The 17,897-nt window shown below is 49.1% G+C and overlaps 1 protein-coding gene across 15 annotated transcripts; it reads left to right on the top strand.

Moving 5' to 3' along the window:
- Positions 1-402: 402 nt before the first annotated feature.
- ITGA10 (integrin subunit alpha 10) lies at positions 403-16,150 on the top strand. 15 transcript variants are annotated; one of them, XM_059062595.2, is made up of 30 exons: positions 473-626; positions 2,137-2,248; positions 2,448-2,557; positions 3,150-3,241; positions 3,468-3,582; positions 4,286-4,413; positions 4,585-4,733; positions 5,385-5,535; positions 5,739-5,904; positions 6,043-6,116; positions 6,347-6,491; positions 6,717-6,865; positions 7,087-7,230; positions 7,370-7,570; positions 7,871-8,001; positions 8,735-8,901; positions 8,998-9,137; positions 9,567-9,680; positions 9,877-9,962; positions 10,117-10,258; positions 10,419-10,511; positions 10,663-10,739; positions 10,899-10,988; positions 11,429-11,513; positions 11,684-11,797; positions 12,058-12,138; positions 12,285-12,398; positions 13,766-13,861; positions 14,138-14,251; positions 14,549-16,150. In XM_059062595.2, the coding sequence occupies exons 1-30, from the start codon at positions 575-577 to the stop codon at positions 14,612-14,614; spliced, it is 3,498 nt and encodes a 1,165-aa protein (XP_058918578.1). In that variant the 5' UTR covers positions 473-574; the 3' UTR covers positions 14,615-16,150. The 15 variants fall into 15 exon arrangements, 13 of the variants coding, with proteins under 13 accessions (XP_066891096.1, XP_058918578.1, XP_058918568.1 ...); XM_059062585.2 differs by having other exon boundaries at positions 7,367-7,570; XM_067034980.1 differs by having other exon boundaries at positions 538-626; positions 2,137-2,312; positions 7,367-7,570.
- The last annotated feature ends 1,747 nt before the right edge of the window (positions 16,151-17,897 follow it).

Here is a 17,897-nt window from a genome sequence, read left to right as displayed (position 1 = left end):
TATAGTTCCTTCAAAAACTATAATGCCATAAGGCAGCATAGGCCAAGAGTCACAAACAGAACTAAGTGGAATGGGGATGGTCAGTCTTGGTTTGTGGGTGGGCTGTGTCTTCACATGTTGGGACTCTGAGTAGGTGGGAAATGATGTCACTGTTATCAGCTCTTTCGTTTTCCATATTCCAGGTTGAGATAAATAAGGTTAGGAGGTAAAAAGAATCTATCTTCCACTCCTACCTTCTATTCCAAAACAGCATTATTGTTAGGCAACAACAAAGGATAGAAAAAAAAGGAAGAGAAAGAAAGGACAGAAAGTCAAGAATTGTGTTCTCTTTGGATACTGAGATGATGCCTCCAGGGGGCAGCACCAAGGCAGAGAAATACACTAAAATTGCTCATTCCTCCTTTCCTTGGTCTGGGGCTCCTCACACTTCCCCACCATTACTCCTCCCATTCCTTCCAACTTTATTTTTAGCTGCCAGTGGGAGGGGGCAGGATGGGAGGGAAAGTACAGAAAACAGAGAAGGAGAGGGACAGAGGCACAGAGGACTTCTCACGCAGACAGAGAACATCCAGGCATGGAGTTCCCCCTCATCCCCCACCTGTTCTTGCCCCTGATGTTCCTGACAGGTGAGGGAGGTTAACTTCTTGGTTTCTGGTGGGAACGGAAGATATATAGATTGTTTAGCACTGGGATCTTTACGGTTAAAATTCTTTGGGAGTTAGGTTAGGAGGTTAACTGATTCTATGTTTCGTGTGTGTGTGTGTGTGTGTGTGTGTGTGTGTGTGCGTGCGCACGCGCACGGGTTTGCATTCTTTTGCCCACACATATGACTGCCTGGCAAAGGCTGAAGCTGTCCAGTGCATTGTGTAATATTTGTGTCCAATTAAATAAAACTTTGTCCTAAGCCCTGGAGGAGTGAGGCGACCAAAAAGAAACATGATGTGAACTTCCACATGGCTAATCTGATTACTATTATCCCCCTCCCTACTTCTCCCTGCCCTTGGTGGTCTCTGGGTTCCTGAGACATAATGACTAACTGTGTGGTCAGAACTCTGGGTTTATCTAACCAATGAGCTACAGTTCCTGGTCATACAGCCTTGCCAGTTTCCTGGATGCAAAAAGGCTCACATACAAAACACTTTTCTGAAAATGAGCTTGGTTTGAGACAGAGCTATAGCCATTGGTGAAAGTGGTGGTGGGGTGGCCTGAGGGGGGTGTTACTTGAAGGAACAAGTCACAGGGAAAGAACCATGGGAGGGACAAGAGGCCTGGAATTTTTCCTCATCAGTGCCCTGTAATCTTCGTTTCCTAAAATACCAGCTCTGATTTTAAACAGATTGGGGTTGGGAGGGAAGAGTCAGCAAGAACATGATTGAGGGGGTCTTTAGAGTGGGCTGAGAGTTAAGGAAGAAATGCAAGTAGGCAGGGGGCAGTTGGGAGGGGGGATGAATTAGAAAGGAAGTGGATCATGAGAAACTTTGGGAGTGATGGGACCCTTGGAAAGGATGTATGGCAAACCATGTATGTAGGCAGGCAAGTGGCTCCACCCAGTTAATTACCACTGAGGTTTCCAGGGCTGGAATCAGCCAGAGGCCTAGACATTGGAGAAAGAGAGTGAGAGTGTAACAATGATACTGCGAGTCAAGAAGAGACAGGAAGAGAAGAAGAGACCCAGACATGCAGTGTTCACTAACCTCCTCTTGTTTTCCCTATGGTCCTGGGTTTGGGGAGAATTTGTAAGGAATAGTTGTTCTGGGGCTGCAGAAAGGCCTTCTCCCTCTTTTGACCCTCACAGCTTGGAGAGGAGGATGTGTAGGAGGAATGATGTAGAAAAGAGGAACTTGACCCTTCCAGACATGTCTGTAAATGAAATTTGGGGGATAGGAATGGAAATACATCTGTGCAACAGCATGGCAGAGGGCCACAGGTTAGACATCTGGACCCAAACACAGGAAGAAAATCATCCTTGCTTGGAGTACATGATATTCGCAGAGTCCAGGGCAGCTTATGAGTAAAAAGAAGGGAGATAGGCTGAGATCAAAAAGTTCCCTTCACGGTTTCTCTCTGGTTGTACCTCTGGGCATTCGTTAGGCTCTCTGGCTGATTCCTGCTAACCTTATGATCCTGGACCCCCAGGTCTCTGCTCCCCCTTTAACCTGGACGTGCACCACCCACGCCTATTTCCAGGGCCACCGGAGGCTGAATTTGGATACAGTGTCTTACAACATGTTGGGGGTGGACGCCGATGGTGAGGAGAAAACCAGAGGGCCATGGGATTGGGACTGTGATAGAGCTGTTAAAGGGGAGGCAAGGTAGATGGAAATATAAACTAATCTGGTTCTTTGGAAATGGCTGGGGCTCTAGACTTGCCATCACCATGCCCTTTCCCTCTGGCCTATCTCAAGTGTCATATTTACGCTATGCTTGTATTCATTTCCTCCTCCCAGGATGTTGGTGGGTGCCCCCTGGGATGGGCCTTCAGGTGACCGAAGGGGGGATGTTTATCGCTGCCCTGTAGGGGGCTCCCACAATGCCCCATGTGCCAAGGGCCACTTGGGTAAGAAGACTCCTCACTCTTCCACTCCTAACCCCTAACCTTGATACACTAGTAGCTTTGACCCCTTACACCTCACTTTTTAAAAAAAATTTTTTGGAGCATAGTTGATTTACAAATGTTGTGTTAGTTTCAGGTGTACAGCAAAGTGATTCAGTTATACATATACATATATTCATTCTTTTTCAGATTCTTTTCCCATATAGATTATTATAGAATACTGAGTAGAGTTCCCTGTGCTATATAGTAGGTCCTTGTTGATTATCTATTTTATATATAGTAGTGTGTGTATGTTAATCCCAAGCTCCTAATTTATCCCTCCCCCATTCCATGTTTCCCCTTCGGTAGCCGTAAGTTTGTTTTCAAAATCTGTGAGTCTGTTTCTGTTTTGTAAATAAGTTCATAGATAACATTAAAAAAAATTAGATTCCACATATGAGTGATATCACACCTTACTTCTTTACCTCCATATCCCACGTACTCCTCTTCCTGACTTGATCCGGACTTCTTCTCATCCTCTTCCAAAGTCACCCTGAACTCAGTCACCCCATCTGTGACCCCATGATCTCATGCTCTTCCACTCCACTCCAACCAGGTGACTATCCACTAGGAAATTCATCTCATCCTGCTGTGAATATGCACCTGGGGATGTCTCTGCTGGAGACAGCTGGTGATGGGGGATTCATGGTAAGCTAAGGGAAGGGTGGTGGTGGGGTCTCTGAAGGTTTGTGGTAGAGAAAAGGGTGGTATGATAAGGGAAACTGGTCTATGTGGAGGGGTCAAGGAGTTAAAAACCCTAGAAAACAAGGAGGGGGGTCTTGGGGCGTGGTCTCAATGCCTCTTTTGACAAAGAGCATGTTCTGAGGGTGCCTTCCCAAGCCTGGGAGTAACTGTTTCCTCTACCCATCCCCAGGCTTGTGCCCCTCTCTGGTCTCGTGCTTGTGGCTCATCTGTCTTCAGTTCTGGGATATGTGCCCGTGTAGATGCTTCGTTCCGGCCCCAGGGAAGCCTGGCACCCACTGTACAACGTGAGCCAGGAGAAGGGCCTGGGGACCCGGTCCCTAGAACGGGGGAGCAGGGTGGGGAAAAAGATGGGGCCACAGGGTATGATGCTTGACAGGGAAACTGCGTGGCTTATCCTCACTGCTACCTAACATGTCCGCAAAAGCTCCATGTTTCCTAACAGATGAGAATTCAGACTCTTTACCAGGTCATCAAGACTCCATGAACTGATTTAATCAACTTCAAAAACTCAACTCTCACTATATCCCTTCATACCCTGCACCTTGGCTATAGCCTTCACCTCACCATTCTCCTGTGTGTCATCTATCTTTATACCTCCATTTCTTTTTGTTTAAAGTGTTCTCCACCCAAATGCCTTCCTGTTTAGTCTCCTCTCCTCAAACATCTCCAGTCTTCAGTATCTTCTCAGTCGCTGCCTCCTTTGATTCTCCACCATCAGGACTGACCCTCTTTTTTTCTTTCACATCATAGAGTGGTGCTATGTTTCTACTAGCGCTTGATTCCTTCTTTGTTTTTTTAGTCAATTGTATATATGCCCATCTTCTCTTGTATTCATTCTTATATTTACCCAGGACCTGGCACACTACCTTCCTTATATGTAAGAAGTGCCCAATAAATGTTTAAATTAAATGTGACTTCTTCCCTTGTTGCCCCCATGCCCAATGTCCTTTACCCTTCTGTTCCCCATCACCATACCCCTCCTCCTAGGCTGCCCCACATACATGGATGTCGTCATTGTGTTGGATGGCTCCAACAGCATCTACCCCTGGTCTGAAGTTCAGACCTTTCTGCGAAGACTAGTAGGGAGATTATTTATTGACCCGGAGCAGATACAGGTAAGAGAAGGCAACATGGATGGGCTTGGAGGGGGAGAGACAGGGAGAGAGGAGGTAAATGCAGGTAGCATCTTCAGTAGTATCCAGGTGCTCGTCTCCCCTCTCTCGCATACCTTCTCCACCCCCCACCCCCATACACACACTCCATTAGAGTGCACACTTTATTCTCAGGTGGGACTGGTACAGTATGGGGAGAGCTCTGTACATGAGTGGTCCCTGGGAGATTTCCGAACCAAAGAAGAAGTGGTGAGAGCAGCAAGGAACCTGAGCCGGCGGGAGGGACGAGAAACAAAGACTGCTCAAGCAATAATGATGGCCTGGTGAGGCACTGGGAAGGGGGGGTGTGGGAAGCCAGAAGGGTTAGGGGAGGCTTTGGAGTGCACTGTCTACATCCCAAGATGTCTTGCCAGCTTATCTTTGTTTGCACACTAATGTAGGTGGGAGAAGGCTAAATTGGCTGTCATCGCACTCATTGCATTTCTACAAATTGTCTGTGTCTGTGTCTCTCCATGTTTGTGCTTTATTTATCTCTGCAGACAGAATTCTCTCTGCCTATTTACCTCCACTCCCACTTTTCTCTTGGCCCTCCGGTTTTCCATCACTCATGTGCTAGCCCATTTTCCAAACGTGACAAAACTCATCTCTGGGAAGACTCCCCTGACCTGACCATTCTCCTTTATTCTACGTTCCCTTAATATTTGTCCTCCTAAATACAATATTTGCTGAATGAATCTATGAGTGAATGGATTTTATACTTACTTGCATTGATGATATGCTGCTCTATATGTTCTATGACATTCAGACATTTGAGCTTTTACTGTGTGCCAGTCTCTATGCTAGACAGTTGGGGAGGTGGGCTAAGAGGCAAGAGGCCTGGCCTCGGTGTACTGCCGACAGCATTAAGTACTGTGTGTATGTGTATTTATCTGCACACATCTGATCACACCTCACTCCTTTCTCTCTCTTCTCAGCACAGAAGGATTCAGTCAGTCCCGTGGGGGCCGACCAGAGGCTGCCAGGCTACTGGTGGTTGTCACTGATGGAGAGTCACATGATGGAGAGGAACTTCCTACAGCACTAAAGGCCTGTGAAGCTGGAAGAGTGACACGCTATGGGATTGCGGTGAGAACAGCTCTGGATCTGGAAGGATAGAAGGGATTGGGGAGGATGACACTGAGGACTGGGAACTTAAGGAAAACGGTCACTGACCACTTCCCAGACATCAGCCATATTCCCTTTCTTCTCTTTAGTTGGCTGTGTCCTGTACCGCTCTACTGTCTCACAGCACACAGCCAGCAGACCCCACCTTTATCTCCTGACCCCAGGTCCTTGGTCACTACCTCCGGCGGCAGCGAGACCCCAGCTCTTTCCTGCGGGAAATCAGAGCTATTGCCAGTGATCCAGATGAGAGATTCTTCTTCAATGTCACAGATGAAGCAGCACTGACTGACATTGTGGATGCATTAGGGGACCGGATTTTTGGCCTTGAGGGTAATGATTACCCTGGAGAAACAGAGGACAGGGTAGGGGGAGTTCTGGGGTATAGGTGGGCTTCTGGAATAAGTTCAGAAGGTCAAAGGGGAAACTGTCTTCCCTTATATTGCCTCATGATGTTTTCTCACACTCAAGGGTCCCACGGAGAAAATGAAAGCTCCTTTGGGCTGGAAATGTCTCAGATTGGTTTTTCTACTCATCGGCTAAAGGTTGGACAGACTCTGACCCCTCTCAACGTCTGTCTCCTTCCAGCCTCTAACTCAGACAGCTTCAACCCCAGGGCTCTTCTAGATTCCTCCTTTAACCAGTGTCCATGCTGCCTTCCCATACCTCACCAACTGACCCCAGCATGCCCTCAGTGACCCACTCACTCCTGGAGAGCTTTTTCTTCTTATTCCCCACTGTCTTTTCAGCGACCTCATCTGGTTCTGCCCTACAGGATGGGATTCTCTTCGGGATGGTAGGGGCTTATGACTGGGGGGGCTCAGTGTTATGGCTTGAAGGAGGTCGCCGCCTCTTCCCGCCACGGACGGCCCTGGAAGATGAGTTCCCCCCTGCATTGCAGAACCATGCAGCCTACCTGGGTGAGTAGCAGAGAGCTGCAAAGGATTAGACGGTGGAGGGGGGAAGAAATGCTTCCTCAGTCGGGGGTGGGATGGAGGGTATAAGGTGCTCACTCTTAACTTATGCAGTTTCTCACTGATCTCCTGCTACCTTCCTTTGGGTCCCCCTTCTGTGCCTTTAGGGAAACCTCCTACTCTGACCCTATCTTCTTTCCCTTTCACCCCCAATTCCTTGTCCACTTCTAGGTTACTCTGTTTCCTCCATGCTTTTGCGGGGTGGACGCCGCCTCTTTCTCTCAGGAGCTCCTCGGTTTAGACATCGAGGAAAGGTCATCGCCTTCCAGCTTAAGAAAGATGGGGCTGTGAGGGTCGCCCAGAGCCTCCAGGGGGAGCAGGTAGGGCATCCAAGGGAGGGTGAGACCCTTGACTCCTGAGGGACCTTCAGGCTGTGGGGGAAGAGAGTGAAGGGACAAGAGAGGGACCTTAAAAGTCTGTGTTGAACTCTGGTTGGCAGAGTCTGTCAGGGATGTGAGGACCAGACTGGCAGGTGCTTCCCACTTGTCCATAATCTTGCCTTCCCTTTCCTCTGGGGTCACCACTACCCACTGTTCTCCAGATTGGCTCGTACTTTGGCAGTGAGCTCTGCCCATTGGATATGGATGGGGATGGAACAACTGATGTCTTGCTTGTGGCTGCCCCCATGTTCCTGGGGCCCCAGAACAAGGAGACAGGACGTGTTTATGTGTATCTGGTGGGCCAGGTGAGATTTGCTGGGATACCCTAGAGCTCGTCTCTGGGGGGCAAAGGGAGTGAGGGAAGGCACACACATTTGAGGGCTGGCCGAGTGGTTGGGACTGTCAAATCAGTATCTTCTGTCTTCTCCTCACCTCCACCAGCAGTCCTTGCTGACGCTCCAGGGAACACTTCAGCCAGAACCCCCGCAGGATGCTCGGTTTGGCTTTGCCATGGCTGCCCTTCCTGATCTGAACCAAGATGGTTTTGCTGATGTGGCTGTGGGAGCGCCCCTGGAGGATGGGCACCATGGAGCACTGTACCTCTATCACGGGACCCAGAGTGGAGTCAAGCCCCATCCTGCCCAGGTCAGGAGTGCCCTGACGAGGCAGGGGCATGGTGGGAGGAAGGGGAAAGGAGGTGCACCCTTTGGTTATCATTGCTCCCCTGGGCTTGAGACCCAAACTGAACAAGTGCCTTTTGTATTAGTAGTTGAAAAGGTGAGGTGGTGGGGTAGGAAACATGTTGCTGTACTAGGGACTCCTGAACACAGGCAAGTTTCTCTCATTCCTCCTCATGGCTGAGGGGAGAATTAGAAAAAGCCAGGTGGGAGGCCTGGGAAACCAGTTGTGTGAGTCTCTGCTCAGTGTCTCCTCTCTCCCTCTCAGCGGATTGCTGCTGTCTCCATGCCACAGGCCCTCAGCTACTTTGGCCGAAGTGTGGATGGCCGGTTAGATCTGGATGGAGATGACCTGGTAGATGTTGCTGTGGGTGCCCAAGGGGCAGCCGTCCTGCTCAGGTGAGCGGCCCCAGCTCAGGTAGCGGTAGACAGCACGGCATAGCTGTTAAAAGCAAGGGCTCTGGAGTCACAAAGTTACATTTGGCTTTCTTGATCAACTTACTCTGTGCCTCCATTTCCTAGTTTATAAAATGGGAATAATAATCGTACCTGCCTTAGAGGTTTGTTGTGAGGATTAAAGGCGATAATCTGTGAAAAGATCTAAACACAGTGCCTAGCACACGGCAAGTGCTGATTAAATGTTAGCTATTGGGACTTGACTGGTGGTGCAGTGGTTAAGAATCTGCCTGCCAATGCAGGGGACACGGGTTCAAGCCCTGGTCTGGGAAGATCCCACATGCCGCAGAGCAACTAAGCCCGTGCGCCACTACTACTGAGCCTGCGTGCCACAACTACTGAAACCCACACACCTAGAGCCCATGCTCCGCAACGGGAGAGGCCACCGCAATGAGAAGCCCATGCACCAAGGCCAAGAGTAGCCCCTGCTCGCTGCAGCTAGAGAGAAAGCCCACACGCAGCAGCGAAGACCCAGTCAGCCAAAAATAAAAATAAATTAATTTTTAAAAATGTTAGCTATTATCTTACTTCTGTCAGAAGGTTCAGGGGAGGCGGCCACATGTGTCCCCTAGCTCCTTATTCTTTCCTTTGACCTCAGGGAGGCAAACACTGGGGACTGCCTTTCTAAAAGGGCTTTCTTCCCTCTGTTAGACTTTCTTTCCCACCCTGTTCCCAGCTCCCGGCCCATTGTTCACCTGGCCCCTTCACTGGATGTGACCCCGCCGGCCATCAGTGTGGTTCAGAGGGACTGCAAGCGACGCAGCCAGGAGGCAGCCTGCCTATCCGCAGCCCTTTGCTTCCAAGTGACCTCCCGCACTTCCGGCCGCTGGGATCGCCAATTCCGTGAGTGACTAGAGTGCATGCTAGGCAGCTCTCAACCCCTTGCCTGCCATGGTCTTGGGACCCCTTACCACCTGCACTCTTGCCTGCCCCATTCAGATGTGCGGTTCACAGCATCGCTGGATGAGTGGACAGCTGGGGCCCGTGCAGCGTTTGACGGCTCTGGCCAGAGGCTGTCCCGGCGGCTCCGGCTCAGTGTGGGGACTATCACTTGTGAGCCGTTGCACTTCCATGTGCTGGTGAGGAGGGGGCAGGAACTGCGTTGCATCAGGGCCTGGGAGTGAGAAGAAGGCTGGATCAGAGGGAGGACTTTCTGCCGGATCGGCAAGAAAGCCAGAGTCAGGAAAGTGAGAAAGATCAGATTGTGGAGTCAGGCTGATCTGGGTTTGAATCCTGCTCTGCCGTTTACCACCTGTTAATTCTGGCAAGTCATATAACCTGCAAACCTTAGTTTCCTTGCCTGAAAAGGGGGGATAATAATAACAACTACAAAATAGGAGTTAGCTGTCTTAGAATTAAATGTAATCATATTGATAAAACCTTAGGACAGTGCCCAGCACACAGAAAGTGCTCACTAAATATCGCCATAATTATCACATTCTGCTAGGATTCCTGGGTGGTATCCCTAATCCTGGCTCCCCATGATCCTTGACTCTGGTTTCTCTCAGGATACATCAGATTACCTCCGGCCAGTGGCCTTGACTGTGACCTTTGCTTTGGACAACACCACAAAGCCAGGGCCTGTGCTGGAAGAGGGCTCACCCACCTCCATACGAAAGCTGGTCAGAAGTGCCAAGCCCTGCCCTGCCCTGGGTCCCAACACTGCCCTTCTCAGTGAATTCAAGAGAAAGGGGAGGGAGGAGACATGAGATCACAGTGAAATCTAACTTGGGCACCCACTCTTTTCACTTTTCCCTCAATCCCATTCCTTTCTCCCATGCCTTCCTCTCAGCCCTCAGCCCCTTCTCTCTCCACTAGGTTCCCTTCTCGAAGGACTGTGGCCCTGACAATGAATGTGTCACAGATCTGGTACTTCGAGCTAATATGGACATCAGAGGCTCCAGGTGGGATGGACATGAACTGGCCAAATGGGGGTAACCCGAGACAGATCAGAAGGGACTTGAAGGGAGATTGAGGGTTGTTTCTTGCCCAGGAAGACAGAAGCGAGGCTCCTGGCGCTCCTTCAACTCTGAGCTCTCTTTTATCCACGACTCCTAGGAAGGACCCATTCGTGGTTCGAGGTGGTCGGCGGAAAGTGCTGGTGTCAGCAACTCTGGAGAACAGGAAGGAAAATGCCTACAACACTAGCCTGAGTCTCAGCTTCTCCAGAAACCTTCACCTGTCCAGTTTTATTCCTCAGGTGCCCTTAGGGGAGGGAATTTGGGAGGAGTCAGGGAAGGAGGAGGACGATTGGGGTATTGGCTGTGAGGGGCCCTAGGGAAAGGCTGTGTTTAGAAGTTGCAGGCAGGAGGGCAGTTGCAGCCCCACCCTAGCCTCCAGCCCCCTTCCTCTGCTCTCAGGGGGACGGCCCAGCGAAGGTGGAGTGTGCAGCCCCTTCCCCTCATGCCCGCCTTTGCAGCGTGGGGCATCCTGTCTTCCAGGCTGGAGCCAAGGTGAGTTGGGGCCCAGGATGAGAAAGGGCCTCTGAGAGATCAGGGGCTGGAATCTGCGGGGCCTGGGAGTTTAGGAAAGGAGGCACACAAGGGCTCCTGTTCCTCTGTAGTTGTCCCATGAGGAGAAATCTACCATGTCCCTCTCCCCCAGGTGACCTTTCTGCTAGAGTTTGAGTTTAGCTGCTCCTTCCTCCTGAGCCAGGTCCTTGTGAGGCTGACTGCCACCAGGTGAGAACAATGGGCATTTCCTCCCAGGCCTCTCTTGTTGGGTCTTGGTGGTGGTGGTGTGCCGGTGGGAGCAGGGGTGGAAACAGCGTGACTTCTTTACTCTAGAGAGGGGTGTCTGAGACAGGGCTGGGATGCGAGCCTCTCCCCCTGACCCTACAGCAATAGCCTGGAGAGAAATGGCACGCTTCATGATAACACAGCCCAGACCTCAGCCTACATCCAGTATGAGCCTCACCTCCTATTCTCTAGGTATGGCTCAGCTCCCCAGTGAGACCCATTCTGACCCCAGACTCATACTCTTTATGTTTCCCCCCTCTCCCTCCCTGTGCTTCAGTGTTCCCAAACACCAAACCCTTAGGGCTGCTCTATCTTTTTGCCCTCAGTCCCACTCAGGCTGAAGCTTCTCTTAAGCATCTTTCTTTCTTAGGTATAGGTATACCTATGCATCCTAGTTGTAGGGCTTTGCTGGGCCCTGGGGGTTGGAGCTGGTATGATGGGATATGGGATGTGGCCATAAAGTTTGTACCAAGTCTATGTCATGTCTCATTTCTATCTTCCCTATGTACCCCCATCTCTTTATCCATGTGCTGGCCCTACCTTCCCTGAATCCATGTCTGTGTGCTGATCATGTGCCCCTGTGTCTGTGTCATGGCTGTGACCATGTGCTTCCTGACTTGGTGTCCACGCAGTGAGTCCACTCTGCACCGCTATGAGGTTCACCCATATGGGACACTCCCAGTGGGCCCTGGCCCTGAATTCAAAACCACTCTTAGGGTGAGAAGCTGGAGGGACCTTGGCATAAGCAGAGGGAGGGGGAGGAGTTCCTGGGAAAAGGATGGGAGGAGTCTCTCTTAGATTTCAGTGGTATCCAGGGTAAAGGGGAACAGATGAGGAAGGGTCTTTCTCTGTCTCTCTCCTCTTCCCATTTCCAATCCTCCTTTTAGGTTCAGAACCTTGGCTGCTATGTGGTCAGTGGCCTCATCATCTCAGCCCTCCTCCCAGCTGTGGCCCATGGGGGCAATTACTTCCTGTCACTGTCTCAAGTCATCACTAACAATGTGAGTCTGGGCTAGGGGTGTATGGAACCCTGCCATCTTGATTTGGTGGACTTACCCAGCTCCCAGCGTCCTGGGTCACTGCTCTCAGGGCTCCTCCCTCCCTGGGGGCGCCTTTCTTTCACATATGTAGCTTCTATGAGAAAAAAGAAAGGGATCACCCAGGGAAGAACTACAAGAGTGTGGGTGGTGTGTTCCTGCTCAGCCTGGAGTGGCCGGCCCCTCACCATCAAGAGGGTCCCTCAAGTTGGATATTCCTCTAGGCAAGCTGCACAGTGCAGAACCTGACTGAGCCCCCAGAGCCCCCTGTGCATCCAGAGGAGCTTCAGCACACAAGCTGGCTGGTACGAGTCACAAGAGGGTGAAGAAGGTGTCCAGAGTGGGAATGCAGGGGGGAGCAGTAGAGTTTGGAGCCTTGGGCTGGAGAGTAGAGTGGGGAGTGAGGGATATTTCCACCCCAGCGTCCTGATCTGTCTCTCTCTTCTGGTAGAATGGGAACAATTCCCGGTGTCAGGTCATGAGGTGCCACCTTGGGCGACTGGCAAAGGGGACTGAGGTCTCTGTTGGACTACTGAGACTGGTTCACAATGAATTTTTCCGAAGGGTAAACTTTTCCTTTTCTACTGCTTTTCCTTGCTGCTCCTGTCTGGGACTTTAGCATAGCCTTTTCCGGTAGACAGACTCATGTTCAAGTTTGAACTTTGCCTCCTACTCACAAAGTTATTTCATTTTTCTAAGTTTCTTTCTCCTCATCTCTAAAATGGGGAAGAAAAACCTACTTCATGGGGTTGTTGTAAAGACTAAGTGAATAATGAGATGAACTCGCTAGAAGCTAGTTACTATTCTTGTATTTTCCTCCATTTATCATCTCTTAGTGTTATATCAATAATCAACCAATATTTACAGGATACCTAAATTCAATCAACCCATCAAATGCCTGCTATATAAAAAGCCCTCCATTAGGTAGACACTGAGGAGAATATCCCCAACATTTAGCACCATGCCTAACTCATTGTAGTGATTTAATACATTTTTATTAAATGAATGAGTAAATAGTTGATATTACATGCAGGGTAAGCATGGAGGGTAGTGGGAAGTGATATTGTATAGTGAAGGAGATCTAGATTATGAAAGTTCTTTAAAGCTGGGAAGATGAAATTGAACCTAATATGATAGGCAGTCAGGAGTCGTGTGAGTTCCTGAGAAGGGAAATGACCTCTTAATTATAACAGCTGTTTAGTACTAGGGGTTTATATTGTGCTTTCCCGTGTTCCATATATTTTGAATTACACAAGATCCCTGGGATGTAGGCATCTTTCAGGGAAGTTAAGTCTGACAGGCCAGCCTTCCCTAAGTCTGGTTCTCTCTTTATCTCTCTTTGGTATCCTTTTTTCATTCATTCATTTATTCTTTTAACAAAGATTTATTGAGAAACTGTGCTAGGCACTAGGGACACATAAATTACTAACACACAACCCTTGACCTCAAGGATCTTATAGTTCAGAGGTGAAAGACAGAGAAGTAAACAGAATATTATAACCTGATCCAGGGTGATGGGGGTTAGGAGGGAACACTTCCCTGCTTCCCAGAGGGGATGACATCTAAAGGAAGGGTAGGAGTTAGCCAAAGAAAGAGGAGTTGAATGCATTTCAGGTAGAGCAAACAGAGTATATGAAGGGCCATAGGCTTTCCATCTGTTACCCTTCTTTTCTTTCCCCATCGGTCTCCAACATTTTCCTCTGGTTTTGAACATCCTGGAAGTTGTGCCCCTCAGCCTTATCTTTGCCATTAGGGTTCTGAGAGCCTTATCACCTGATGATGGCTCACTTTATTTTTTAAAAAATTCTTTTGAATTTTATTTATTTTTTTATACAGCAGATTCTTATCAGTTCTACATTTTATACATATATTAGTCAATCCCAATCTCCCAATTCAGATGATGGCTCACTTTAAATGTCTCTCCATTCACAGGCCAAATTCAAGTCTCTGACAGTGGTCAGCACCTTCGAGCTGGGAACTGAGGAGGGCAGTGTCCTACAGCTGACTGAAGCCTCCCGTTGGAGTGAGGTGGGGCTGGAGACCTAGTCTGAGAGCTGTGGAACTAGTAAGGGTGGCAGTGGCCTAAGGGCATCTGTGAGCTTTTGCAGAACAGAGGTGTCTTCATTAGGCAGCCGTCAGGGAGTCAGAAGTGATAAATCAGAAGGGTGGGGTCCCACTGCCTCCATTCCCATCTCAGTCTCTTTCCTTTTCATCTTCTGTTTTGCGGCTGGCTTTGCTACAATGTGGGGTGAGGCTAGCTGGGCAAAAGGGCGCAAATAAAAAACAACTCTCCTTCCTGTGCAGAGCCTCCTGGAGGTGATTCAGTCCCGCCCTGTCCTCATCTCCCTGTGGACCCTCATTGGCAGCATCCTGGGGGGGCTGCTTCTGCTTGCTCTCCTTGTCTTCTGCCTTTGGAAGGTAAGCACTGCTGTCGTGGGGAGTACGGGGCGTGGTGCTCGTGAATTAAGGAACCCTTGTTTATAGCCGGGAGAACTGGATTTGTGCTGGGCAGCTAAGCAGGCTATGGGTGTCATGCCCAGATCTCCTTCACTGTCCTCCACAAATGTTGGCTGAATTAAACTAAGCCAAATAAAATAAATTTGAATCTCAGTTTTGGAAGCAGAACAAAATTGAAGACTTCAGATACATCTGAGGGCTGTTGGCCTGGTCCCCAGGCAGGGCATTTGGTGATGACTCTTATCTCTTTCCCTACAGCTTGGCTTCTTTGCCCGTAAGAAAATCCCCGAGGAGGAAAAAAGAGAAGAGAAATTGGAGCAATGAATGTAGAATAAAGCCCTAGAAAGTCCTCCCTGGCAGCTTCTCCAAAAGACTTGCATAACAGCAGAGGTTTGGGGGCTCAGATGGGACAAGAAGAAGCCTCTGGACTATCTCCCCAGACCTGCAGCCTGACTTGACCTTTGAGTCATGAGGATGCTGCTGGCAAGAGATGAGGCCTTACCTCAGACGAGAAGGGCTGGCACTAAACACTACCACCCTGTGCTTCCCTCCTTACCATCCTGGTTCCAGAGCCAACACTGGGGCCTTAGTGTAGGGCCCTTTTTCCCCATCCCCAGGAATCAAGAATCTTTTGCCTAAGTCCCTGACTTCTTCCAGTTTCCCTCTACATGCTCCCTCACAATTTGGAAAGGACGAGGGTTATCTTCCTCCATTTTCCACCTCTCACCTTCCTGCCTTCTCCCCACTCCACGGGAGAGAGCTGACGCTGGCTTGAACGAAGTAAAGTCAACATCTGCTGCTTTCCTGTGGAGTCTGGTGATTCAGAGGGCCGGATGGGGAGAGTCAACAGGAAAAAAGGAGGAGGAAAAGCCACAAGAGACATTCTGTACAATTCCAAGAACAGAGAAGCCTTTAGACAGGCAACTGCCATCCCCCTGAAACCTGAGACTTTCGTGGTGCACTCACCCGCCCTCAGGTGCTGGTGAAACGGAGCTGCCCCAGGCCTGCTGGGCAAGGGTTTCCCAACTCTCCAGCCTTCCCTGGGAGCAAAGCCAGAGCTGGGTGCCCGATTCTCTGGAGCCAGGGGCCCCCACGTGGCTAGATCTGGAATAACATAGAAGACTGGACACCCTAGGCAGTCTTCTCTCTCAAGCCTCACACATTCATGAGCCCTCCTTGGAGCCTCCTTATAGAAACTAGAGAGAAGGGAGAGGATTGCTTGATGGTGGGAAACCCTTTCACCTTACTAGATTTGGGAAGCAGCAGCCCCATGGGGTCTGAATTAAGGAAGAAGCTGAAGGAGGTGGCAAGAGGTCTCTGGGAAGCAAGCCCTTACTTACTTGGCACTGTTTATGTAGCACAAATAGCTCCTAGGAAATGTTTCTGGGGCATCTCCAGTCATACCTTGTAGGGCTTCTCTGGTAGAATCAGTTGGACAGCCCTTGCTTGATGTTTACTGGATATTCTCAAGTTAGTTTCTATCTCTGGACCACCCCACCACCTGACTCCCATTTTTCGGTCATGGCCAGTAAAGAGAATTGGATTCTCATTGACAACTGGATAACATACAGTTCTCTGTAATCAAGACTTTGGACACCAAAGTTAGTTACTGGTGTCCAGAGGGCAGCTCTGACAGCCATTTGAAGAATCAGCACCCATTTAAAGCTGAGAAGAGAGGGGACCTGATTGGGCAGTTGACTAGCTGCCACAGACTCTGTCCTCCAGGGCTATTCTTGAGATCTGGTCACAGTGTTTATTTTGGCATGTCTCTGGCCTTTTGCAGACAGCATTGTCTCTGTTTCCTAGCACGGTAGACAGTATATCAGATGGTCAGAACAAATAAAATTCAGTGTCAAATGACTTCTGGCTCTATTTGAGTTCCCTGGGATATAGACTGCTCACAAACAGTGAGAGGTGGAGTCTCTGTTTACCTTGAGACCTTATACAATTGAGTCCCTGGAAGGCAAGGTTATGAAGCATTTGAAATATTTTCTGTGACTCTCACACTGGAGATGTACTCTAGCCTCCTGCAATCCTCACCTACTTAAGTGAGCGTAGAGTGTAAAATGTGTAGGTTTGGTAAACACATAGGCCTATATTGAAATCCCAGGTCTGCCATTTATGAGCTAAGTGGCTTTGGGCAAGTCATAACTACCCTGAGGCTCAGATAAAAGGCTGTGTAGAGCAGTGGTTAAGAATGAAGACAGGGCTTCCCTGGTGGCGCAGTGGTTGAGAGCCCGCCTGCCGATACAGGGGACACGGACGGGTTCGTGTCCCAGTCCGGGAAGATCCCACATGCCGCAGAGCGGCCGGGCCCATGAGCTATGGCCGCTGAGCTTGCGTGTCCAGGGCCTGTGCTCTGCAACGGGAGAGGCCACAGCAGTGAGGGGCCCGCGTACTGCAAAAAAAAAAAAAAAAAAAAAGACAGACTTGGGTTTAAATCTAAGCTCTACCACTTAAATCCTGCTTGACCTTGAACAGATTTAACTTCTCAGTGTCTTGACTTTCTTGACTTTAAACTTATTAGGGTTGTGAGGACTAAATGAGATGATTCAAGTAAAGTGAACATATAGTAAGTACTTAATAAATGGTAACTATTGTTATAGTTACCTGGCCTATTAGGCTGTGACAAGCATTCTTTGACAAGCTGGTGAGTTATTTTGTGGCAGGAGGATCCATGGTGGCCCTTAGTACAATTCATATAGGCTATAGTTTGATCAACATTTATGCAGCACACTTGTTTCTGGGGCAAGGACTGAGGCAATGGTTATGTTGACAGATTTCCCCTTTTTCCCCAGTCAGCCTGCAAAGGGAGATGGATATCCTTGAGGACTGGTTCATCTAATTCTCTCTCCACATGATTAAAAAAGTACTTTTAATATTTTTCTCCACCTAGAGATCCCTCTCTTCTCTATTCCTCAGCGCCAGAATGGGACTTTCTCTAACCCCAACCTATTCTTCAAAAAGCCTGTTACCTCTTTCTTCCTTTGAAGCAGAGCCAGTTTGAGAAGCAACTGTAGAAACACCAGGCTCTCCTCAGACACACAGGTGTTGCTTTCTTCTCATCGTTGCTCCTTTGTTCCTTTATTCATTCTTTTGTTCATTCACTCATCAGACATTAAGCACCTAATATGTGCTAGGCAATTTGAATAATATAAAATGCAACTCCTACCATCAAAGAGCCCCGTCTAGTAGGGGAAACAAACATGTAAACATATAATGGAAAATACAGAGAGCTGGTTGCTAGACGACATATCAGTATTATAAATGTGTCGCACACAAGAGGCACACTTTTTTAGGTGAGGTTGGAGGGACTTTAAAAGTTTACAGAAAAAAAAAAAAGTCTTGAGGGGCCACCAAGTGTGAGAGGAGGCATTCCAGGGAGGATTAATCACCAGTCGGGAAGGGAATTGTAGTAGATTAGAGCAGCCTGAGCATTAGACTGTTTGTGAAAGTAGTGAGAAATGAGACTTGAACAGGCAGAGTGCAGCTCCTGATGAGCCTAGTAAACCACGTTAAGAACTCTGACCTTTATCCTGTAGGCTTTCATATGCATTTGAGTGTGCTCTCTCTGGCTGAAGGGAGGAGAAAAGAGAGACGGGTAGAC

The sequence above is a fragment of the Kogia breviceps genome, chromosome 1 (assembly GCF_026419965.1).
Source record: "Kogia breviceps isolate mKogBre1 chromosome 1, mKogBre1 haplotype 1, whole genome shotgun sequence".
NCBI classification, from domain to species: domain Eukaryota; kingdom Metazoa; phylum Chordata; class Mammalia; order Artiodactyla; family Physeteridae; genus Kogia; species Kogia breviceps.
Note: the sequence above shows the minus strand (reverse complement) of the source record. Positions and strands in the feature narration are given on the sequence as shown.

Bases quoted from the DNA above. Each gene is read 5' to 3' on its own strand.
- ITGA10 (XM_067034942.1), top strand. From the start codon at position 2,119: ATGATCCTGGACCCCCAGGTCTCTGCTCCCCCTTTAACCTGGACGTGC. The intron at 2,558-3,149 runs GTAAGAAGACTC...CACTCCAACCAG, and splicing joins ATGTGCCAAGGGCCACTTGG to GTGACTATCCACTAGGAAAT. The intron at 6,866-7,086 runs GTAGGGCATCCA...ACTGTTCTCCAG, and splicing joins AGAGCCTCCAGGGGGAGCAG to ATTGGCTCGTACTTTGGCAG.